The sequence below is a fragment of the Fusarium keratoplasticum genome, chromosome 8 (assembly GCF_025433545.1).
Source record: "Fusarium keratoplasticum isolate Fu6.1 chromosome 8, whole genome shotgun sequence".
NCBI classification, from domain to species: domain Eukaryota; kingdom Fungi; phylum Ascomycota; class Sordariomycetes; order Hypocreales; family Nectriaceae; genus Fusarium; species Fusarium keratoplasticum.
The window spans coordinates 2,792,543-2,816,674 of NC_070536.1; the positions used below are offsets into that span (position 1 = coordinate 2,792,543).

The window sequence follows — 24,132 nt, forward strand, 5'->3', positions numbered from 1 at the left end:
GGGCATTGATAAAAACGAGGATAAAACCTCCAGAGAATCTGACGCGTCAGCACGCATAATAAGTAGGTAAGAAAGCATAGCCACTCGAAACCGCCTATTACATCCATTCCCAAGGCTGACTTGAGCGATCACTGAGGGATTTCTGACATCTCGTTGGGAGGAATAATGTGGGGGCGATGCAAGAGCACTGCCCTAAAGCCAGGGGCTCTGCTTGCGCTTTATTCTGCCTATGATCTTGCGCTGCTTATTGCAAGAATCGAGTTTGGGTGGGGTAGGAACGTTGGGTCCTTGGGTGAGGGAGATGAAGAGACTGTGGCCAACCAGGAATACAGCAAGAAAATCAGTGGTTCGCTGGCCTCATCCTATTATCAAGGTCGCGAGTCGTGCTTTGTCAGAGTCAAGTCAACATGAGACGAACCCTGTCACATTTCTCGAAGCCTAGTATCAACAGCAACAACCTTGGCGCCTTCAATCTCGGTCCCATTGATGGGAGTCGCGATTGCTCCAGATGTGCTCACGTAGAGGACTCCTTTATCTTTGGCCCTTCGACCAAACGCAACAGATGTAGAGCCGGCCACAGTCATCTCTCCGATACCCCCCACAACCGTCTTCCACTCTTTGGATTGGGCGTCGATAAAGACAATCGAGTTGTCAAGGTTGGTGGATGCATAGATGTTGCCGTCGACGTCAAAGGCGAAATCATCCAGAAAGTTGACGCCTTTGGATAAATTGGCAACAAGCTCCGGTCCTGAATACCTAGCAGGGAACCCGGTAGGAGTGATTGCAATACAGTAGATGCAAGCTTGAAATGAATTGGTCCAGTAGAGATTTTCGTTGCGGACCTGAATGCCGTTAACGCCAATGGGCAACCTCGCACCCTCAACCGGGTCCATCTCAAGGGGGAAACGGAACGTCGAGGTATCAAAGATGCCCGTGGTCAATTCAAGACGGCCGACAAGGCCGTTAGCAGAATCGGCCACAAGAACCACATTGGATATGCCCGGAACGGCTGTGACGCCATTGAGGAATTTGCTCTGGAGGCTCATATCGCTGATTTTCCTGACCTTGACTTCCCCTCCGGGTGATTCAAAGTCGATGGCCCACGCACCAAACGAACCAGTTACGGTGCCTCCTGGGGCTGTAGAGTTGCCGCCGACAAAAATGAATGTCTCGACACCTTGACGGCTCGGTGCGACCTGGGCAAGGCCATAAATGCTCTGGATGGAAGGGATTGAGATGACTTGTTCGAGTGTATTATGACGTTCCCATGGGGCTCGGATCGTGTATATAGCAGCTGAAGGCCACAATTTGGTCACGAGTAGATCTCCATTTGAGCGCACTGCTATGTTTTCGAGGAATGTGCCGACCTCAAGCTGAGCAAGAGTTGTAGAGGGAAGAGAGTCGGATAGTACAAGGGTCGCCATGGCGACGGCAGTCAGAACGACAGAGAACATGGCCTGAAGAGTTTGGGATTCAATGCTGTTTTTGGATGAGAAGAGAAAATGTCGAATGGCGAACAAGGCTGGCCTCATTTTATACACACGGTTATCACTGATCAGCACGGCTAAACATTGACATCTCAGGTCATGGTCCAGATCAACCCTGGCTCTCAAAGCGGGTTGTAATTGGCGGTCTATGTGATACCCTTGCCAATAACAAGGATAATGACTATCGTGCGGGCGACAATAACGAACCGCACTCCCCATCGCACTCCGTTCGCTCCGTTGACAGATATATCTGGCATGTTGTAGCCCACCTCTCCCGGGCTTGATCTCTGTATTTATTTCACCTTGGGGCCCGCGGGGATTTTGGCTTCCGCCTTGTATGAACGAGCACACCCCCTGCCGTCAATGTGTCAGGCCTTTGGGGTACAAACTCGTCGTCCGAGCCTCGCGTCGCGAGTTCCTCCCGCAGACGACCATGGTTGCTGGGAATTTCTGCAAGATGACACAAGGCTCAGACGTTACACATACTTCATGAGAGAATGAGGCGGGAGATCAAGGAGATGGCTTCGAGGGAATATGCAAAGCCTAGAGAAGGCCGGAAACATCTCGCAGGAGCCTTCAGAGCTCTCGTTAAAGCCCTCAATGCCACGAACCTCCGTGTTGATCCACGGCAAGAGGGAGAAGAATGCACCCCAGGGATACTTCTTACTGCATGAGAAACCGATGCTGTCGGGTTCATCACGTGCTAGGATGAGCTCCTGGATGATCCAACCATGGAAGAACCAATTCCATGAGCGAACTCGAGCATTTCATTTGTAGAGATGGCAGGATCAGAGATGAAATCACCTCCAACTGTGTCTGTATTGCGATGGAGGCTCTCCTAAATAGCCACCTTGACCTTTAAAGCCAGGCCAAAAAAGCCAGGTCATTGTGTTGAAGGATGATGGCCGCCAAGTTGCACGTCTCCTCACCATCACGCTGCAAATGACCGATCACACTGTCGATCCCCCGATCCATCTCTCCGAGATGCACGATAATCTAGGTCTCGTAGGGGGACACGTCGCCTATACAGTTCGACTGTCGGTCCTTTTCTTGGTTGGCCCTTGGCCACTGCCGAATACACGCCGCGTCGGTCCATGTTGAGAGTTGCCCCGGCTCAGGTGCCAGGCGTGTTAGAGCTTAGTAGTTAGTTCTCGTGACGTAATGTCCCAGTTGTCAATCTGGATATGTTTCTTGTTGGTCTCATGGTCCCAGACCTAGGACAGGGCAAAGTAATCTTGCTTGCAGGAGGTGGGAGGAAAGTGGTGATGAACTCAAAAATCAACAGCCCGTCATCTATAAGGCTAGAAGTAGCACAAGAAGCCGTATCCATTACGACGCAGTTCAAATAAATAGGTACTACTGTGGAATCTCCCTTCATCGTATTGCCTTTCAAAGACGAACGAGTAAGGGTATTGACCGTCAAGATATCTAAATTTACCTTTCGGTAACTGATTGGTAATGCCCTCAGTACCTCAGTTCACCCAACGCCTTATGGTGCCATATTTACTTCCAGCTCCCCATCTCGCATTCATGTGGCGTCTTCACCTGGTGCATGTTTTTTGTACTGCATTCACGACAACCCTCAAATCCAGTAAGATTTGTGTGCATCTTCGACCTTTGTATACAACAGGGGTCTGCGCCTTTGACGCGACACCACCGTCGATGTGGGAAAGTCTATTTAGCCTCACAGACCGGATGAGTGACAGCTCAATGTATTCATATAGAACCTCAACAAAATGCTCTACATCTTTTCAGCCACTCTCGAATTGCTGAAATGAGTGAAATTGAATCTCCCGCATCAACTTATATCAAGGGGATGTCTGCACTCTTTCAGCTGCCTCATCCACCACTGTATCCATCAGCGACAATCACCCCAAGACACAAGAAATGGACTCGCCAGACTCGACCAACACTAAAGATGATTGGCCTAAGAAGCCCATCGAGATAAAACCTAATGATCTTGCCGATTTGTTGGAAGAGATTTGGGGCATAGAAAAGGCCAAGCCAAAGAGCCCGAGCAAATCCAGCACGAGCTCGCCCAAGAAGGTGATTAACCATTCTCATCCCAGCTTAAGTTGTGTCATAGCTAAAGCTCTTGCAGTCACCCGAGAAAGAAGTGCGGGATGAGAAAATAAAGAGTTACTTTCAAGTATTTCCCCGACCCCTCGATTATTCAATGGATTTTTATCCGCGGTTTCGGTCTCAATGGGAGCCCCCGGGGCAGCAAGTCAACACCAAGGAGTGCGCAAAGTTTTTGAGACAAGCGGACAAGAGAATCATGGAAATTAAGTCGGGGCTCTGAAAATGCAATTAACGCATTATTTTGGATGACCACTATTCCGTAATGTGGCATCACAAAGCGACCGCCCATCAATGACTAGTCCTCTTGACTTTGACCACTCATCACATCACAACCTTTCGGAGGGCAGGACCTAGACTCTGAAAGAATGATAGACACTCCATCGGCAAGCTGTCCAGATTTTGAGATAGGGCCAATAAAATATGAGCCAGGAAACGGGCATTGATCTCCTACGTCCCCCACGGTCAGAGACACCTGAAGAGATCCCAGATCTCCACGATCTGGCGGGCGCTTGGTCCCATTTACCAACCCGCCATCTCCCAAGCTTATATCTAGGAAATTCGAAGATTTACCCCTAGGCTCTTCTTTTCTTGTTCATTTACCACAGGCGCATTTTCACTGTGGGCGTATTTGCAGTATTCGTCATAGGTATAGAAAAGTACAAGGGAATATGTCTTGCTAACAGGATCAATTCAACTACATATTCTCTAAAAAAAACATTTCAGACATAAAACCAGATTAAAACATCCAGTTAAAACGAACACGCCTCATGATCAGCGAGGCGCTAGAAGAAAGTAAAGTATCATCCACAATGCTCACATAGCCTTCACATTCTTACACACCGAGAGTCTTGTGCAGCCAAGCAAACATGACCCTCATCATCTCCTGTCCCGCACCCGTCTGGCAGTGATATCCTGCAGCTCCCCGGAAAACATGCAAGTCAGCCTGGTCACCAAGTGCCTTCTTGACCTTGGCAGACTGTCCCTTGAAGAAACCCTCAAACTCGGCGTCAGCAATCCACACGGGGGCCTTGATGCGATGAACGACATCCTTGAGGGTGTGCTGCTTGGTAAGCTGCAAAAAGTCGTAGGGTGACCTGACGTTAAAGGACCAAAGACCCTGGTTCATGCCCCAGCGGAACATCGTGGGGGTCTTGGGGTCCTTTCGCAGCTTCTCCGAGATCTTGTCGAATTCTTCCTTGTTGCCGGACTCGAGGAGCTCCTTCATTTCGGGGGTGAGGCCGGAGCTGAAAGACTCGTATGTGTCCCAGACTCCGCCGTTGCAGAGGACAGCCTTGATTCGGGGCTCAAAGGCGGCGGTGCGGGCGGCGTGGTATCCTCCGAATGAGTAGCCGAATAGAGCGAGTTTCTCGGGGTCGACGGCGGCGGCCTTTTCGTTAAGGAGATAGTCCACAAGAGGAGTGACGACACGCTCCCAGTCGGGGATGAATCCGAGGTTTTGGTTTCGGCGGACGGATGGGTGTCCAGGGCCTTCGTAGGTAAGAACGTTCCATCCACGGGCGAGGGCTCCAGTGACTACAATGTGGTACAAATCTTCTTGAGCACCATCATAGCCATTACCCATGATTATGGTCGGTCGCAGAGAGTGCTCGGACTCGGTGTACCAGATGGCCTCGACGGTAAAGTTGTCGGCCTTGACACGGACACGTTTGCCGGGGTGCGGGAGAGCAGCCAAACCCTTGTTAAAGGCAGCGGTCTGCTCTTCCCAGAGGGAGTTGATGAGGGGATCCTCCCAGTCAGAATGAAGGTAAAAGTCTGCTCGACGGAAATACGTCGCAGCGGAAAACCAAGCATCCCTCACATTGACGGGGTCATACGCAAACGCAGGGTCTTCAGCCTGGGCCTTGGTCTCGTTGGCGAGCTGGTAAAAGACTTCGCTGAAGCTATCGAGGTCTCCAGGGGTGATGTTCTTTGCGGCCAGGAGCATCGGGTTGATGTCGGAGCCTCCGCCGATGGCTTCGCCGAGGGGGACGAGAAGCTCGAAGTGAAAGGACTCATCTTCACTGAGCAGGAGAACTGGGTGTTCATCCTGAAGGTCCTCGGCCGCGGCGCAGGATGAAGCGCTCAGGGCTGTGAGCAGAAGAGAGTGAGAGAGCTTCATGGTGGAGAGAGGAGGAAGGGCTGTTGGAGTTGATGTGAGGATGGGAGATAATGAAGAAAAGAAGTAGATATCAAGAGGCATATATATACACATTGTGCTTCCTTAATATTCACAAACTCGCCTCATGTCTACGACAAACATCGTGGCTCTGTCAATGACTCTGCTCATCCTTTCCCTCGGGTCATTTCCCATCTCCTACGGACTTTCTCAATCCCCAGATGAGTAAATCCCTCTCCCCCACGACCTTTAATTGAGTGTAAAGAGTTGTATGGGTTGTAAATAGGATCAAGTTGCGAGATTCGCAATATTATTACCCAATCGGGAATGCAATGCCAAGACCTGTCATGCGAATGCGAAGGGAAAGTGGAGATTGCGGAGGTTGGTCTGTTGTAAACGAGAACGACGACGCTACGTGATACCCTTTCTGTGCCTCTTTTATGCCTTCTGGGTCGTCATGAGACGATGCGCAGCCTCAATTGGTTTGATAATCATCTCTGCCTGGTGGCTAAGGGTGCTGCGCCTCTTCGCTGAGGGATTGCAGATGCTTCGAGGCGGTGTTCAAGTCGAGACGCGTTCATAAGAGAGTAAATACAGTTTGTCGCAACCATAAGACGGGTCAATTGATGTAGAGTCTTGCAGAAGCTTCGGGCCGACAAGCAATTCCCACAGTGGCAGAGTGAGCTCTGGGTCTGCAGTCATGTACAGGTGTCTCTTGTCCAAACATGACTCTGTCTTGAAGATGTTCAGTTCAACTCCTCAGCTCAAGATGTTTGTTACGAGAGCTGTGTCTGACGGAGTATTTAACATCGCCGTCTTGCTCGTCATGGCAAATGAGTGGACACGTGCATACAGTCAACCCAAGGACCCAAGCCTTTGATCGTTTAACAATGGAAAGGAAGAACGTTATAGCGCAGGAGACGATAAATACGCGTTTATGCTGCCAAGGGTTGCAGGGGCTGGTGCTAGCAGCTCAGAAGTCACCCGCAAAGGGTCGCCACAACAGCGGTAACTAGGGGCTGCCATTCGGAGACTCGTTCCGAATGCACAAGAGCTGGCGTCCGACCAAGATGATGTCATATAATAAATCCCCTTTTCTTTTCCACCATTTCGCAAAACTACAGCAAGCCGCCATCCATCCCTCTCCTTTCCCCCCTGCTCCCGCTCGGTTCGGCAGCAGCCCTTCCGTCCCCAAGATCGAGCTGGCGGCGGCATCTAACCCCAATCTCCCCAGCCTCCACTCTCGTAGCTTTCCCTCCGTTCATAAGGTTTTTTTTAGACTATTTCGACCGCTTCGACGGCGGTGCGGTCGATGGGTGGACTACGGAACTTGAGACGCCAATCGACGGCTTGAGACGGGCTTGTTTGCGGGTGGCGGAGCCGTAAAAAGTGTGTGTGGCATGAATTGGTCGCAAGCTTGAAGACTGGAGCAGACTACCGTTGATTTGGAAGGCCGAAGCTTTGTTGTATGGTTGGCTGACGAGATGAGATCCGTGTGGACCAGCGGCCTGATCTGAGAGTCCGTCGTCGACGATACTCGCGATCGACACTGTCAAGGTCAGTATCAATCAACAGTAGCAAGACATGTGGCATTTCAAGCCACGTTTTTCTTCGGGCGAACGGCCGACGATCGCAACAGGTAGAGAGTCGCCCTACGAGCACCGCCCAAAACCTGACGTTGATCGTCAAAGTCAGGCCACGCCCGGTACTAGTGTCTCATCAACGTAACGCTCAAAGGGGCCAAGTCCATGCCTCTTTTGGATGATGTGATTATGCTCGTAGTGTGGTATTGCGACACAGTTTCATCCGCGTATGGCTTCATCAGCCACGGCTTATGCGGGCATGACTCGTAGCGCCGATAAGCACACCGAGAGACGTTTACACAAACGGGATTTCAAATCGACGATGGATGCGGCCGTTTAATGGGATAAGGTTTTTCTCGTGACAAATTCAGGGTAGTGAACCTGCCTCTTGGGTTCAGGCGTCAACGCGTGCGTCGCCAAGGGGTTCGAGCGCAGCAAGGGCAGATAAAGAGTGTGCTTTTGGGAACCGGCAAATTCCTGGGGTGGCCATTGGCCCTGGAAGAGACGTGCTCACGTCATTGGCCAAAGAGACATGAGTGCCAGGGAAGAAGACCCCTAACAAACACCAAGACTCCCTGTAGTCCCGCCCGGGTTCTTCTCCCCGGGATCCGCGGGCCCGTCAAGCCCAGGCGATGCCGAGATGACGCAGCCAATCTCGATGCTCTTGTATGCCATGCCCACCGTATTCACCTGTTCCATCTGTCACTTTTCTCCTTCGCTGAACCCGGTGTAGGAAACTCGATAGAGAATGCGCCCTTTGTTGCCCGTGTGGCTTGCCCAAACGTCTAACCTGAATCATGCCCTCTCCCCGGGATTACCGACCTCTAGCTTTCCCCTAGAGGCCTGCTCTGCATGCAGGGGGTTGCAGCTCTGGCCAATGGCTCCAGCTGAGAATGACCCCAGGAGACCAAGCTACCGATCATTGACGCTGCAGCCGCAAAACAGCAAGGGCGGCGATCACAGGGATTCTCGGCCTCTCGTAAATAAACCTGCCCCAATTTCTTGTTCTCCACCAGAAACAAGCTTTTGTTCACGTCCTCTCCTCCTCCTCTCTCCCTTCCCCTTCGCATTGACAGTATCATGATCGGCCTCGTCGCCGCGGCAGCGACCTCCTCGCCATGGCTGCCACAGGAGAGACGGGCCCCATCTCGGCGCCGCTGCCCATCAACATGGTCATCGCGGGCTTCTTCGCGGTAGCCTGCTACAACTGCGTCGAGATCCTCATCTCCCTACTCAACCGCTTCAAGCGCCACGAGGGCCTCTACTTCTGGAGCATGCTCACCGCCACCCTGGGCATCGTCCTGCACTCCATAGTGGTCCTGCTGCGCTACTACAGCCTCGGCCCCAATTTCCCGCTCTGCGTCTTGACCTGCATTGGATGGTATGGCATGGTCACGGGTCAATCTGTCGTTCTCTACTCGCGCCTTCACCTCATCGTCGACGACAAGACAAAAACGCGCTGGGTTCTCGGCATGATTATTACCAATTTTTTTATTCTTCACGTACCCGTCACCATTCTGTTCCTCGGTAGCAACACTAGGGATTCTGACCGCTATCTGGCCGCCTTTAATATCTACGAGCGCATCCAACTCGCAGGCTTCTTTCTCCAGGAATCCATCATCTCAGGCCTCTACATCTGGGAAACAGCACGAGGTCTCAAGCCCATCTTTGCCATCAAAAAGGCCCTGGAGCGGAAAATCATCAGAAATCTCATAATCGTCAATATCCTCGTCATCCTCCTCGACATAAGCCTGCTCATCACCCAGTACCTCAGCCACTTCCAGATCCAGACGACGTACAAGCCCGTGGTCTACAGCATCAAGTTGAAGATGGAGTTTGTCGTGCTAAATAAGCTGCTGCTGCTCGTGCAGCACAAAGACTGCAATTGCATGCACATCAATGCCGATTCTGGAGGTATCGCTGCTATTCACGATGACGGCATCCAGTTGCATCCAGTTCCAGAGGCCGCCAATAATGTGTCGTCAAGGACAAACCAACCCAGGACCTCCCCATTCAACCTGTTTCACATGACGGACCCTTACTGTATGTTTGCGAGTCCATCCTTTTTCTTGCTGATGTTGAGACCCTGACAGATGCGAAGGAACCTCTGTCTCGTGTAGACAGCACTATTTCTTCCCGAGGACTAGTACCTTCTGGCTCCTCGTCTTCGATGCATCCTCTTGATCAGACAGAGCATGTTTCTCATGTCCATGACCAATCTACCAACGTCACTGCCGCGACATCCCAACCGAGCATGGCTCGCCAAAGCTACTGGCCGGTGGCGTCTCCGTTTAGAAGGAAGGACACGTGAAGTGGCAGACGATGCCAAGAACATATCACACCACCATGACGAAAGAGTCATTACGGCTGAGGCATTGGAAACCGGAAGCGGATTGGACAAGGGCTAGGGTCGATTTCCGAATCCGCACGACTATCTGCCACCGTCACTCTGAACAGTCGAATACGACGCGTCGAAATTCCTGGGACGCTATGTTGCACCCAGCACTGGGCATGCCAAACCTTTGAAGAACCGGCATCTCGGTATGAAGCATCTGGAAATCCTGTGGGAATGACGGATCCTTCACTGGGCAGCACTCTGCAGGCCTTGATAAGCCGTACGGATAACAGGACGTATGTGCTAGGCTGCGAATGGGGGTCACAGGACCCAATCATCTGGAATCAACACCAGATCTATCATGTGGAAGGTGAATGAAGGTGAATGAAGGGGAAATGTCTATAATTGTAACGGCCTCGATTTCAACTTGATACCCCTGGCCAAGGAGCCTATGTCTTTGGCTAAAGCTATTTTACTGGAGGGCAATATGAGAACTTGCTAGCTTAGGAAAGGAATGAGTAGATGAGAGCAAGTAAGCGAGGAATCAATAGAGCCTTCCTTATATCATATGTTAAAAAGTTGTGTGATGTTTCTTACCAAGATTCCTATGGTTGTCGTCAACGGCAACAAGAAGGCAGAGCTATGCCCACTGTGCGAGCAAGGTTAGATTATGCTTGATATGGCGCAGGGAAACTCCCTCGAAGCCTTATTGCAGAGGTGAATGTAGGACTGCTTGATATAATCTCTCGATGTGAGTTGGGGCTGTCGCTGCCTCGACGCTTACCGGACGATTGTCTCTCACCGGAAAACAAGGTTAGCCTCATCAAATAGCGTTGTTCGACAGAGCGAGCAAACGATATCGAACTTTGCTGCTAGTGTTATTGGATAACACTATGATTTCGATTCTCGTTTGGTTCTCTTTCTATATGAGCAGAACTCTCTCAAAATAGATATGGAATCTAGTGTCTCGAACCATGTCTCCTCCGGCTCTGTAGATTCAAACAATACAAGAAGTTCAAATAGTATTTTACAGCTTGGCTTTGGTTATTTTAGCGTCCTTCATTTCTGCCACATCCAGGGCAACAAAAAAGCGCGAGGAGGCGTTGTAGCCACTGATGATCATAGCTGTAGGTTATTTCGTTAGCAAACACATCATCTATGCGCGTGCATATCCTGTCACGAGCCCTTCTGCATGTAGCATTACATGATCCTGGAAAGACTTGTGCTGTTTTCTCCAACAGCCAGGAAGAACAAATAAAGGGACTTACTGAACTCAAAGACCTGTCTGTCATTATCCAGATGCTTTCTCATGGCCTCAAAGACTTCATCGCTGACGTTGATGTCCTTCGTTACTGCATCGACATAGCGCATGAGATCCCATAGTCGGGTACTCAACCCGCCCTCCCCATCAGAGCCCTTTTGTCCTGGAGCCGCTGTCCTGACCGTCTCGATCCCTTCTTCGCTAACCCCTGCCTTCTTGAGCATGGGGGCATGCGCATTCCACTCGACAGCGGCGCCAGTCAGGACCCCAACACGAGACATTGCCAACTCCACTACATCCGCAGGCAGCGTGGACTGGGATCGGAGAGCAGTAAAGAAGCTCAAAAAGCCACGGGCGAAGGTCGGGGAGATGAGCAAGGTGCGGAAAAGAGGCCCAAGACCGCGCTTGCCGACTTGTGCTTGTAACTTCTCTAGAAAAGCTTGGTCCGTAGGGTCGGAGAAGGTTGGAGGGTCTGCTGTGTACTTGAGGCGCATTTTGATTATATCTGGTGGTGTATAAATAAGAGTGGCTCTGGAATATTGCGTGTCTATAAGACTTTATCGTAGATTATTCAATGCTGGACAGAAAGCACGGAGTACAGTGGCAGGAAAAGGGAAGGATAGGATATAAAGAAGCATATATCTCTGGGGAGATAAGGTCTCAACTATATACCACACATACTCTTACTAAATCTTGCCGAGGCTCGTATAACTTAGTTGTCCGTGCCTCGGTTACTTTGGTAGGCACTCAGGGTGCCTCGGAGACCTGATATAGGAGGGCTTGATGACAAACCTCCGACACCGAAACCAGAAGGTGAGGAGTGAGCTCCACTTATTGCCGCAAGCCGAGGTTCGCAACAACGACCCCTAGTTCCACGCCCCTAATTGGTCGATTTCGATGTGTCTGATATATTATGTTGAAAGACTGCTAAATCTATGATTGGTTTCCTTTAGAATGAGAAACCAAAGAGAGAGAAACAGAAGAAATTACATAGCACAGCCTCGAAAGTCTACCATATCGTTTGAACCTTTTCTCGAGCTGTTGTCATCTGGTCTCGGGGATATGAAACCTCTCCAGCATGGCCAACCTCATGTAACCAAAAGTTTTGCTAAAACACGGAAACGAGACCTCTAAACTGCCTGTCGCGGTCGTGTGAGCGAGGCCCGGGGCTCAGCTCTCCTCATCAGCAGCTGCCATCAACTCATAGAGCCTCACTACATCTCTGCTATCCCAGACTCCTTCCCTCCGATTCAATCTGCGCAACAAGTCAAGCGCCTGAATCTTGACATCAGCGACCGAAGGGTGGATCGCCAACGCAGCGACAAAATTCAAGCCTGAGATTAGGTCTCCATCTAAGGAAAATGTAGGCTGGTTCATTGCAATGAGCGGCTCGGCTGCACTTGTGGCTGCGGCCATGAAGTCGTAGAAGAAGGTGGGATCTGAGATGGGCCCTGAGATGGGCTCGTCTGGGGCCAGGACGGCACTGGTCAACTTCCAGAACTGCTGTGCTAGGCAGAGATTGCGTAGCTGCGAACTGCTCTCGACCGGGAGATTAGCTTGGTTGAGGCATGTCATGGCTTCAAAACGAGAATTCCATGCAGCAAAATTCTCGTGTATCATAGCCAGTCTATTCTCGCTTTCGACGTCGTCTGTATCATCGTCTTCACATTCAACTCGACTATACCAAGCATTGTCGGTTCGTCGAACACTGAGCCTCTGTAGTTCGTACGAGGCTTCGTCCAGGTCTCGGAATGGGTGAGCGGACATCATGTTCGGGTTGGCGTTGGCTTGATACCACAGTGATACCCCTGAGGCAATGTTCTTTCGGCAAAAATTGGATGATTCGGTGCTAAGGCGTGAAAACATGTCGACGAGTTTCTCGTTCACCGCATCCCCGTCAGGTGTAAAGCCGTTGAGAGACGAAGATAATAACTGGTTGCCGGATCGGAGGTGTCGAAGCAAGTCGTCGTATCGACCCATTAGTCCCTCGACAGAAACGAAGAGCAGACAGCATATCAGGATGCAGTGCCTGTTATAAACGGAATCGGCAGACATGGACGGCGTGATTACCGCAATGGCCTTGTTATACTGGCGAATGGCGATGCGTTCGAGCTCGAAAGGTTTTAGGTGAGCTGCTGACCGAGCCATGAACAGCCGATGGGACGCCCCAACAGCAACCATGCTGTATCTTACGGCCTCGCAGTGGTGAGCTAGCGGAAAAGCATAGCGAAGCCAAAAATTGGACGAATCCGGAGAGGTCAAGAGCTGCTTTGCCGTCCAGTGCAGGAAGTGATGGAAGTAGAATCTCTCCCAGTCCGTCAAGAACATGGCTTCGCTGATGGCCAGGGGAAGCTTGGTCTGTTGAGCCAGTCTTTGCTCTGCCTTGGCCTTGGACTTCGCGTTCTTTCGTTTTGGTGGCATTGCGTAGCCGTCGCATTTGAACTTGTCGTTGATGCAGCGGCGACAGGTGGGTTTTTCTTCGTCACATTTCACACGTCGGATCCTGGGTACCATGTGAGTCTATAAACTGGGGTCTAATGTCCTGACAGCACTTACTTGCTACATGACGTTAGTTCAGTTCAAGACGGAGAGACGGTGAGGGAACATGCCAGGTGATGCAGCCGGTGCGGACCTTGTGACTGAAAGCCCGCTTGAATTTGGGCTTGACGGGCGTGGTAACGGTCATGATTTCCGGAGCCATTCCTTCGTGCATGTGAATGAAGTTGGAAATGCAGGGCTTTGAGGTTTCTAAGTAGTCCACCCGTATATTAAGGTCAGCCAATGGGTGGGTCGTCAATCTTAGAAAATGTGGACGGCGAGGTCCTTGTTTATACGAATGGACCAATCAGAATCTCGATCTTGGTCCGAAATGCCAAGGACGCTTTTTTCCCGCTTCTAGTTCTGTCGTGGCTGATTGTCCTGCTGAGTTAGATAACATCTGTTCTCACCGTTGGCAGAGGTGACTGGAAGTTCTCAACTGTGTTACGTCTTCCTCTATTGGAAGATTATTCAGCCATTATCTTAAAGGAGATAGAAATTGGTGGCAAATGAAGTGCAGTTTGAGATCGAATATAGAGTCCAGCAATGTAGAGTGTTCGTTTACGGAGTGGCCGAACCCACAGGCTGGGCTAATCCACGCCCCAACCACAAACTTCGGAACTCCGGCAGCCAAGTTGTCATAGCACCGGGGCCTTGGCTGAAGTAGTCTGTCAATATCTGGGCATTACTTTCGAGAGAACATGTAATCTAACTGCCACTCGAGGCCTCACTGCCTTGGCATCATCGTATGGTGGATGCTTTGGCCCGGCGCTGCCCGGGGCCAAGAGGTAGTCCACTGAAGGGGAATACTGGGCGGTTCTCATATTCCACCCTCATAGTAAGCTTCAATTAGTATAAGTTCAGTGAGACTTCGTTGTTTTATCAACCTTGTATCCATACTATTTTCCGCATTGACTTGCCCAATATGGACCTTTGTACCAAACAATCGAAGGGTGACGGCAGCAGTGCCAGTTCTTCCATACCCCATTTCAACGCGACTACTCTACACTACCTGTCCCATGTGTTCCGTCAAGGCCTTGAGCAAGGACAACAAGCTTGGAGCAACAAGATGATTCGGGAGTTTTTGCAATACTCTCAACGACAAACCGTGACGCCTGGTTCTGTCGAGCTGGCGGCAAGAGATCATCTCGAAAAAGAAAGCTTCCTGGCATGGATGGCATCGCCCAACTGCAACGTCACCAACCCACCCAAGGCAGAGGACTTGACATGGCCTTTGGCAAGCTACTTTATCAGCTCAAGCCACAACACTTACTTGACTGGCAACCAACTGTCAAGTGACTCTTCAACGCAACCATACATAAACGCATTGCGTCGTGGATGTCGTTGCGTCGAGATTGATGTTTGGGACGGTAGAGCATCCGTTGCAAGAAGTAACTCGGATAGGAGCTTCGACGGGACTCAAAGGTCAAAGACCAGGTTTGAGCGACTTTTCAACAAAATGAAGGCCTCGTTTCAAGACAAGCACGAAGATGAGGCTAAAGGGCTGGGACTCGAGCTACGGAACACGACATCAGCTTCTTCAAGGACTTCTAGCAGCCACGGTTCATTATCTGAGAAAGACAAAGGGTTAGCTATTGAGCCCCGAGTTCTGCATGGATACACTCTCACTAGGGAGGTCTCTTTCCGTGACGTTTGCGTCGCCATACGGGACAGCGCCTTCGCCGCTAACGACCTCCCCGTCATTGTATCTCTAGAAGTTCACTGCTGTGCTGAGCAACAACTTGTCATGGTTCGTATCATGCGCGAGATTTGGGATGGCTTACTTTTGGAAAAACCTGAAGTTGAGCCAGTGGAGCTACCAAGCCCAAATTCCTTGCGCAATAAGTTGCTTATAAAAGTTAAGTACGCGCCGCCTGAAGAGCCTGTATCTGCTACAAGCAGTGGCGATGAAGAGGGAAACAAGTCTGTCACTTCAAACAAGATGACCCAAGAGCTGAGCAGCATGGGTATTTACACTCGCGGCATGTCTTTCAAGGTTCTTGACGCCCCAGAAGCATCAAATCCGATGCATGTTTTCTCATTATCGGAGACAAAAGTGCAAGACGTGCTGGATACAGCCGCCTACGAACTTTTCAACCACAACAGATACTATTTCATGAGGACGTATCCCAGCGGTGCCCGTATCGATTCATCCAACATGGATCCGTCGAGCTTCTGGAGAAAGGGTATTCAGATGGTAGCTCTGAACTGGCAGACGTGGGATACAGGAATGATGATAAACCATGGCATGTTTGCAGACACACAAGACTGGATTTTGAAGCCTCCGGGTACGTATCACAGAAAAGGTTGCTGGTTCTCCGACTCATCGGTTCCTAGGATATCGCCCGCATCTCCGGGGAAAACCAGCCTCAAACATAATCAACACGAAAGACATTAAACTTTCCATCACCTTCTACTCCGGTCAAAACATCCCCCTTCCGAAAGGTTACACGTCCCCACGGAAATTTAGCCCGTATGTCAATGTGGAACTTCACGTCGAAGGACCTGGCGATGATCACAGCGTCGAAAGCGAGACATATGAGCGTGACGAAAAGTATACTGATTTCACAACCTCACACAAAGGTTGCGACATCGACTTCCAACAAGATCACATTAGTTTCCCGCACATTAACGGGGTCTTGGAAGAGCTATCGTGGGTGAGCCTTCAGGTTATGGATGAGGGTTTCAAGTGGGATCAGTTGGCAGGGTGGGCGTGTATACGGCTGGATCGGCTGGGAAATGGGTATCGGTTTGTGCATCTGTTGGACGGTCAAGGGACGCCAACAGAGGGCGTGATCTTGGTAAATGTTGAGAAGATCGTAACTTGAAAAAGAGTCACCCATAAGAGTTTTGTATAACTGAGGCACTGGATCTATCTTGGCTGCAACTCGGAGGCCCTGGCCAGGGAGGAGCGGCCATATCTCGGCGGCCTTCCATGGACCTTTTGCATACGCATATGTATATATTATTAACACATGGATACACCCCTGGTCAAAAGCCCTCTTACTTCAACTCTTGATCCTGTCCTCCAATCCAAGTTACAGTGGTTTGAGTTTGGACTGGAATGTGTTTGATTAAAGGAGAGCCACGTGCAGGTTCGAAGCAACATGAGGTAGCCCAAGACACCGCCTCTCCAAGAGGAGAAGTCACTGTATCAACAATAAAGGGCTTAAACATGCCTATCTGGTTAACACGTCTCTTTTATGTATACTTAGCTCCAAGCTAGTTCAAGAACAAGGTCGGGGGACGAGGCATAGTGCAACGCGGGGAAGTCGATCCGGCCTCCGCAATGCTACCGGCAGTCAACGGGTAAAGCTCCGCTGATTTTCACGGGCACTTTATTGCGGCACCAGCTCCGCAAATAGCTACATGCAGGTACGGGATTTGCTCCGCAGCCTTGCTCAAACTGCTCGCTTGCATCTAGCAGAGCTGCATCTTGCGGCCGGCAGAGCATTGTAACGATTCAAGATCCTAGCAGAGGTTGAAAAACTACTACGCCATAAGCCTCTAGTTCATGAACGATCCAACGCTCCCCGCAAAGGAACCAACAATCCCAGACCTCATCAAGACAGACAAACCTGAATTCGTCGCCCTCAAATCGAACCACCCTTGTCATTTGATATCCTCCCCCGCCCCGGAGGAGCAAACCCGAAGGTGAAAAAGTCTCACCATCGACTGCACCCCGCAAACCGTTCAGGCGCCTCATTGGCGGTGAGGCGTGTCATGTTACGCTGCTCCTGATCGTAATCATGTCATGATCCGACATGTGCCGGAGCCCACCCAACAACGAGAAGAATTTTGACTTTTCACTGGGAAAGCATCTTCCCGCATGCAGCAATGCGCTGCAATTATCGACTCAGCTCCTCGGTTCACATTTATTACCGCCCCCCTCCATCTCCCCGCATTGCGTTGCTATAAAGTCATTGTTTGCTCTCCCAGCCATGGCGACTGCTGCACGAGTTTCCAGGTCTATCCTGCTCAGATCATCCCTTCCCGCGCTATCCGGTGCCACTAGAATCACTCCACTGCGACGACTACAGCCCAGCCCATTCACCTTGAGATATCTGTCCACCATGAAGGCCCTCATCTACAATGGAAGCAATGCCGTGGCTCTGCAGGACAGACCCAAGCCTGAGGTCAAGTCTTCCACCGATGCCGTCATCAAAGTCCTCAAGACGACCATCTGCGGCACAGATCTTCACATCCGCAAGGGCGACGTTGCTACCTGTACACCCGGCCGTGTTCTAGGCCATGAAGGAGTTGGCATCGTTGAGTCGACTGGATCTGCCGTGGGACGCTTCAAGAAGGGTGACAAGGTCCTCATCTCGTGCATTTCGAGCTGCGCGACCTGTGAATACTGCCGCAAGGGCATGTACAGCCACTGCGTCTCTGGCGGTTGGATTCTTGGCAACACCATTGACGGCACTCAAGCCGAGTATGTCCGCGTTCCTCACGCCGACTCGAGTCTCCACCCAGTCCCCGAGGGCGCAGATGAGTCCTCGCTGGTGATGCTCAGCGACATTTTCCCCACTGGTCTCGAATGCGGTGTCCTCAACAGCAAGGTCCAACCAGGCAGCACAGTTGCTGTGGTTGGATCTGGACCTATCGGTCTAGCAGCCATCATCACGGCTCAAATGTATTCTCCATCCAAGATCATCGCCATTGACACAGACGCTGGAAGACTCGAGGTGGCCAAGAAGTTTGGCGCTACTGAAGTCATCGACAACTCCAAGGGAGACGCCGTGGCTCAGGTCAAGGCTCTGACAGACGGAAAGGGATGTGACTCCGTAATTGAAGCTGTTGGTATCCCGGCGACTTTCGATCTCTGCCAGGAACTCCTTGCTGCTGGCGGTGTCTTGGCCAATGTGGGTGTTCACGGCACCAAGGTGGACCTTCAACTCCAGAACCTTTGGGATAAGAACATTTGTGAGTTAAACTCCTCAAACTGTACGATTATGTGCAATGGGCACTAACGTGGTTTGAAATAGCCATCACTACTCGACTGGTCGACACCGTCACCACCCCCATGCTGCTCAAGCTAGTCCAGTCCGGCAAGCTTCAGCCCTCGCAGCTCATCACCCACCGTAAGAATCCCTGTAATACTTACAAAAGTTCTTGACTAACACATCCTCTAGGGTTCAAGCTCAGCGAGATGGAAAAGGCCTACGAGACCTTCGGCGAAGCTGCCAAGCATGGTGCCCTGAAGGTGCTTATTGATGTCGACTAAGATGCAACGAAGAGATGAATGATGACCAAGATTGATACAAGTGTGGCTTTAAAATTGTGGGCTTAGAGGAAGACGCGAGTCGTGGTTGAGAGGGTGCATGAAGGTGAATGGTGTTGAGGGTGATGAGGGTTGTGTCAGAGTGTGAAGCTCATCTTTTCTATAGTCAATATGAAATTGTCCCCATGACATACACGGTTGTAAACAGTATTATACAAATGCATCATGAGAACTCGCCAAGGCCTCTCTGTAGTATCGAGATAGCCGAGAGTGATCCTTCCGTCCTTGGCTCTCATCCTCCTGTTTTCATGCCGATGAGCATCGTAGGTGCAGCCATGGATCCTCCGCCAATGTTCTCCCCCGTCAATATCCAGGGTTGAACTAGAACAAGCGCAAATGAATGATTGCGGAGCTGCTTAACTACCATCAGGTATTTGCCTATTTATATATCTCACATCTCTATCCAAAAACACGGTTGTCATCTTTACATCTATTGATACATTACTCCCCATCAGTATCCTCAATGAAGACTCTAAAGCAGGTCATTAGTAAACTAGAAAAAGACACAGTTATTAATACATGATGGATGACAAGAACACACACCGTGGGATGAAATCTGTTGATGAAAAGGTGCCCGTGCGAACCACCAAGAATCATGAAGTACTTAGTTACGGAGACCTGGTGGATACTTAGTTTCGTGAAATCTAGACAGCGGTGGGATATAGCGGTGCAGTTGTGCTCGCTACTACAGAGCATCTCAACGATGTGATTATGGACCATTTACTTCATCACCGCCATGACGCCAACGTACCCGACGGCAAACATGCCTATCTGAACAAGATCAAGCCTAGGGAAAAGCAATCCCATTATATCAAATACTCGAATCACCCTGACGACTCTTTTCCTGCCAATAGCGGTCGTAACCGGAGTTGTCGCAGCGTCCACATCTGGGCAGAGCTGCTTAGGAGTAGCCGCCCTCCGCATCTCGGATCTTTTCATGGTCTCTTGAACAAGCGGTTGAAGTTGGCGCTGCAGCTCGTGACGAATGATGTTCCTCAGATGTTCCCTAGAGACCTGTATCTCACGAGATGTGGTAGAGAAGCCCTCCTTTAAGCTTTCCTGGGAGATGCCAACAGCAGAGTCCAGGCTTCCCATTTTCTCACTAAGATCTTCTAGGCCATTTTCGAGATCAGTTCGCATGGCGCTTCCATATTTATCCTGCTGCTCTATGAGAGATTGCAGACGAGCCTCTGCTGAATTCTGGGAACAACGAATCCCCTCAGAGCGACTACTACTCCACCAGTTAGACGAATATGACCATGGATAAAAACAAAGATAATCTTACAAGCTAAATGCCTGGAGATAGAGTAGAAGGGTTGTTTTGTGGTTCTCAAGCCTCTGCAATGCTCGCTCTGTCTCGGCTGACTTCAAAACCAGGACAATCCTCGCCCTTAACTTGGTTGGATCTTTGCCTGCTATTTCTTTCTCAAGGATGGACAGCTCTTGGTCCATACTATTGAGATGACTGCTAAGGGCTTTCTGTCGGGCTTCGTTCGAGTTCTGGCCGCTAACTGTTTCGCGGATCAATTGAACTGCGTCGTGGACATCCCGAATTACTACCATCTTCTTAGTGGCAGTTATCAGAGAAATATTAATAAGATTTCAAACTGGTGACGTGGCGATGGAATTCGGGTTGCGAATTGCGCAGGCCTGAAAAGAAGGCATATAGACAAAGACAGGTTCGGATCGAGGCGTCGGTGAGCTGCACCAAGCTGGCTGCCACTCCAACCGCAGCCAGCGGTTCGACCATATCTGGGATTGAGGTAGGGCTGAGAATTAGGGCTGACGCGCCTGAGGAGATTCAAGTTTGGCAGACAACAGGAGTTACAAGGTTGTTAAATAGTATCATGAGCGGTGAGCAGGATGTGCTCATATTTCTGCAAGGCGGTTGTCAGGCAGCAACGCGGCAACGCATTATGCAACTGCACCCTTACACATCAACTTGCTAGTGGTTGACATGGAGCCAAGCCGCTGCACTGCATTGCTAGAAGGTCTCAAACGTCGTTCGAAGAACAATCACGTGACTGCCTTTGAGCAACTCACATCCCATGCCTCAGCTATAGGTTCGTCTCGAAACTGCTGCGGTTTCAAAATTGGGTGTCTTTTGGATAAGATTATTTTCTGGATATAAGAACTGCTCTGTACTCTGACAAATGTTTGAGCAACAGAGGTTTGATACGGACGACAACACTTTTTATAATCGTGCCTAGGTCGGTCTGTACGAGCAGAAGTAGGAAGATCCAGAGAGTGCGGTGAAGTAAAATACTTAGAGGGCGCTATATAAGTTCCATAGGACTGGCTTCTATCCCGTCTTGCTAGAATAATCACGGCAGATGCAATTAAGAATATACGCATAAGATGACCCCAGCGCGTGTAGCCTGGAGTTCACATATAATGAAACCCCATATATTGCTCGAATATTTGTACCATCACCTCCAGGCAATGATTATTTGCTAAAGGTCCTTTGCTGAAATAAGGTCAAAGCTTTGATGGTCGTGACCGACGTTGATGACGAGTTGGACAGGGTAGTGACTGAGTGAGAAGGCTTTAATAATGGAGAGAGGCCAGGTCTAGAAGCATTCCGTGGGGGTATGAAAAGCTGAAGAACTACCCTGGGACCGGCCGTTTATTGATGTCCGGCGGCCGAGGCTGGGGAGGTCTGAGAGGTCATACGTGTCCTTGCACGGCTGTCTGGGGGGCTGTGGCTCGTACCAGACACCTTACTGAGACGGAATTTTAGGCACCCAAGATAAAATATGCGCATCTCAAGAAACTATTGACAGGTCTTGGCCTTTTTAAGATAGGTGTTCGCCAAGCGTTCAAGACAACGTCTCTTATCTCGACATCGAACGCTTGGCGATCGTGCCGATGACCAGCCCAAACTTCTCTAATTCATAGCGTCATCCAGCGGCGAGAGAACGAATCTTTTAAGCGTGATCCTACGGGATGTAACCGAACCAAAACGTCGCTGATCAAACCCACTCTTGCACTCCTCGGCCCGGCATTAGCCCTTGAGCAATATTCACATGGTCTTATCTTACGTAGCATCGAGTCCATCGCTAAGCTGGTACAGCAACCTATTGGCCGGTTTATCCATAAGCTTCAGTGGTATGTCTGTATAGTGGACACACCCCGTTCGAGAAGACAGTCGGCCGAAGTCCGAACCACCAGGGTCCACAACCCGGTAAAACCGGCCGGTTGGGAGCCTCAAACACGCGACGGGAAGGGCTTGCATACGAGAGATTTCGCGTAGCCCAATAAGATTGACCTAAAAGTGTCGAGACCGGCCAGAACCCGCGGCTTGTACGGCAGCCAACCCTGCGAACTCTAAAGCCAAACCCTTGAGAGATAAGCGGGTGCTCGTGGCATGGGCCCGATCACGCAAGAGGTCCACTCGCTGTCGCGATGAGGAGCCATCTCACATAGAGTAATTCGAGAGTGGAAATAACTCGCGGGAGGCGAGTAGAACCGTTTGTTGCGTGCGAAACTATGGAGCTACTCTGGTGTGATTGTGGGCTCACGGTCTTTTTGAACTCGTGTAATAAAGCCAAGACGTTTCGCAGCAATGAGGCTCTTCATCCAACACACTTCATACCTCGCTTTCCCTTGAATACACTTCAAAATGGGTGTGGACGAGTCCAAGGACCTATCCAAGGTCAGCAGCCAAGAGCAATCCGGCGAAACAGCCGTCGTCTCTGAAAAGTTTGCCGACGCGACCCTCCGCATTGTCGAAGAACATGGAGACGAGTTCGGGCCCTTGACTCCTGAAAAGGAGAAGAAACTACGACGCAAGTTGTACTGGTATGTCATGGGGTTGCTGTCAGCTATCAACTTGTTGCTCTTTGTAAGTGAGAATTTGAGTTTGACTATCAGGTCTTGGCTAATGCGAGATAGATCGACAAATCGACTCTTGGCTATGCTGCTATTTTGGGATTGTTTGAGGAGACTGGTATCAACAAGGCTCAGTACAACAACCTTGGTACCTTTTTCTATGTTGGTATGTATAGCCTTACAGACCCAATGCAACATCAACTCATCACTTTCAGGTTATCTCGCTGCACAATGGCCTGGTCACTACGCTATGCAGCGTCTTCCCCTGGGAAAGTTCGTCGCCGGCCTCATCTTCATGTGGGGAGCTACAGTCCTCCTGCACTGCGTGGCTACAAAGTACGCTGGTCTCGTCGTCCTCCGCCTAGCACTTGGAGCCAGTGAATCTGTCGTCGTCCCTGCCATGGAGATGACCATTGGCATGTTCTTCAACCGTCACGAGCAGTCATTCCTGCAGCCCTTCCTTTGGGCGACTGCAGCAGCTGCACCAGTTTGCGCCGCCTTTATCTCGTACGGTCTCCTCTGGACCCATAGCAGCGTGCTCCCCTGGAAGCTCTTCATGATCATCACAGGCAGCCTTTCAGTCCTCCTCTCCGTCGTGGTCTGGTTCTGGTACCCAAACAACCCAGCCGACGCAAGGTTCCTCAACCTGGAAGAAAAGGTCCACACCATCAAGCGAGTGCATGAGTCGAGTCAGAGCTCCATCGAGCAGAAGCAATTCAAAAAGACACAATTCCGAGAGACGCTCCGAGATCCAGTCTCGTGGCTTTTCTGCCTACAGGCCTTTACGCTCATGATGTCCAACAACCTGACCTACGGACAGCAGAACCTCATCACAAAGGCCCTTGGTGTGACAAGCTTGGGCTCAACACTGGTCGCTGCGGCAGGCGGTGGCTTTGGTATCCTCGTGTGTCTTGCTGGTACGTGGGCTCTGAAGTGGTGGCCATCAAACCTCGCCCTTCATGGACTGGTCTGGTGCATCCCAGCCATCGCCGGTGGTATTGGCATGGTAGCCATTGACTGGGACGAGAAGCTAGGCATGCTGGCCTGTCTTCTTCTCGCTGGCCACACCTACGGAAACACCTACATCATCGCTCTCGGCTGGGCCACCTCGTCCGCAGCCGGCTACACCAAGAAGCTCACCCGTAACGTCATGTTCATGCTCGGCTACAGTGTAGCAAACCTCATCTCACCTCAAATCTGGGTTCCCAAGGATGCACCACGTTACTACGGCGCCTGGGTCGCCCAGATCGTTGTCAGCTGGGTCGGCACACCCGTGATCCTGTACATCATCCAGTTCATCTTGAAGAAAAGGAATGCTCAGCGCAAGGCTTGGGCGGCTAGTCTAACCGAGGAGGAGAGATTGGCCCACGAGTTTGGTGAGGTTGAGCAGCTGGATGAGAGTGGGAATGTGATCCGCAAAAAGGTTGAGATTGCGCTGCTGGATTTGACTGATTTGGAGAACCCCTTTTACATTTACCCGATTTAAGCCATGCGTCAAGCTTTAGCTTTGGCACTGGCTCGAGGGGAATGATTTGTAGAATAGTTATAGACCGAAGAAGGAACCAAAATGTGTCGTTATCCTTGAAGACCATGGGGTGGTCCAATACCTTTGATG

At 50.6% G+C, this 24,132-nt stretch overlaps 7 protein-coding genes and 2 pseudogenes across 9 annotated transcripts, besides 2 other annotated features; 4 read left to right on the top strand and 5 right to left on the bottom strand.

Moving 5' to 3' along the window:
- Positions 1–422: 422 nt before the first annotated feature.
- Positions 423–1,424, bottom strand: NCS57_01066800 (uncharacterized protein; the record flags this gene model as incomplete). The annotated part of the gene is made up of 1 exon (XM_053060409.1): positions 423–1,424. One exon carries the CDS (start codon positions 1,422–1,424, stop codon positions 423–425), a length of 1,002 nt encoding a protein of 333 aa, XP_052910803.1.
- A 2,977-nt stretch (positions 1,425–4,401) lies between these two features.
- On the bottom strand, positions 4,402–5,688 carry NCS57_01066900 (uncharacterized protein; the record flags this gene model as incomplete). Its single annotated transcript, XM_053060410.1, has 1 exon — positions 4,402–5,688. The coding sequence occupies one exon, from the start codon at positions 5,686–5,688 to the stop codon at positions 4,402–4,404; it is 1,287 nt and encodes a 428-aa protein (XP_052910804.1).
- A 2,656-nt stretch (positions 5,689–8,344) lies between these two features.
- Positions 8,345–9,579, top strand: NCS57_01067000 (annotated as a pseudogene). Its single transcript has 2 exons — positions 8,345–9,311; positions 9,362–9,579.
- Positions 8,345–9,579: a sequence feature.
- Positions 9,580–10,630: 1,051 nt separating this feature from the next.
- NCS57_01067100 lies at positions 10,631–11,394 on the bottom strand (annotated as a pseudogene). Its single transcript has 2 exons — positions 10,872–11,394; positions 10,631–10,728 (listed from the first exon to the last, which is right to left on the bottom strand).
- Positions 10,631–11,394: a sequence feature.
- A 640-nt stretch (positions 11,395–12,034) lies between these two features.
- NCS57_01067200 (Zn(2)-C6 fungal-type domain-containing protein) lies at positions 12,035–13,550 on the bottom strand (the record flags this gene model as incomplete). The annotated part of the gene is made up of 2 exons (XM_053060411.1): positions 12,035–13,384; positions 13,497–13,550. The coding sequence occupies 2 exons, from the start codon at positions 13,548–13,550 to the stop codon at positions 12,035–12,037; spliced, it is 1,404 nt and encodes a 467-aa protein (XP_052910805.1).
- A 1,311-nt stretch (positions 13,551–14,861) lies between these two features.
- NCS57_01067300 (Phosphoinositide phospholipase C) lies at positions 14,862–16,230 on the top strand (the record flags this gene model as incomplete). Its single annotated transcript, XM_053060412.1, has 2 exons — positions 14,862–15,690; positions 15,740–16,230. The coding sequence occupies 2 exons, from the start codon at positions 14,862–14,864 to the stop codon at positions 16,228–16,230; spliced, it is 1,320 nt and encodes a 439-aa protein (XP_052910806.1).
- Positions 16,231–17,166: 936 nt separating this feature from the next.
- On the top strand, positions 17,167–18,629 carry NCS57_01067400 (PKS-ER domain-containing protein; the record flags this gene model as incomplete). Its single annotated transcript, XM_053060413.1, has 3 exons — positions 17,167–18,328; positions 18,391–18,486; positions 18,538–18,629. The coding sequence occupies 3 exons, from the start codon at positions 17,167–17,169 to the stop codon at positions 18,627–18,629; spliced, it is 1,350 nt and encodes a 449-aa protein (XP_052910807.1).
- A 777-nt stretch (positions 18,630–19,406) lies between these two features.
- Positions 19,407–20,249, bottom strand: NCS57_01067500 (uncharacterized protein; the record flags this gene model as incomplete). The annotated part of the gene is made up of 2 exons (XM_053060414.1): positions 19,407–19,917; positions 19,972–20,249. The coding sequence occupies 2 exons, from the start codon at positions 20,247–20,249 to the stop codon at positions 19,407–19,409; spliced, it is 789 nt and encodes a 262-aa protein (XP_052910808.1).
- Positions 20,250–22,308: 2,059 nt separating this feature from the next.
- Positions 22,309–24,003, top strand: NCS57_01067600 (uncharacterized protein; the record flags this gene model as incomplete). Its single annotated transcript, XM_053060415.1, has 3 exons — positions 22,309–22,530; positions 22,581–22,683; positions 22,733–24,003. 3 exons carry the CDS (start codon positions 22,309–22,311, stop codon positions 24,001–24,003), a joined length of 1,596 nt encoding a protein of 531 aa, XP_052910809.1.
- Between the last annotated feature and the right edge of the window lie 129 nt (positions 24,004–24,132).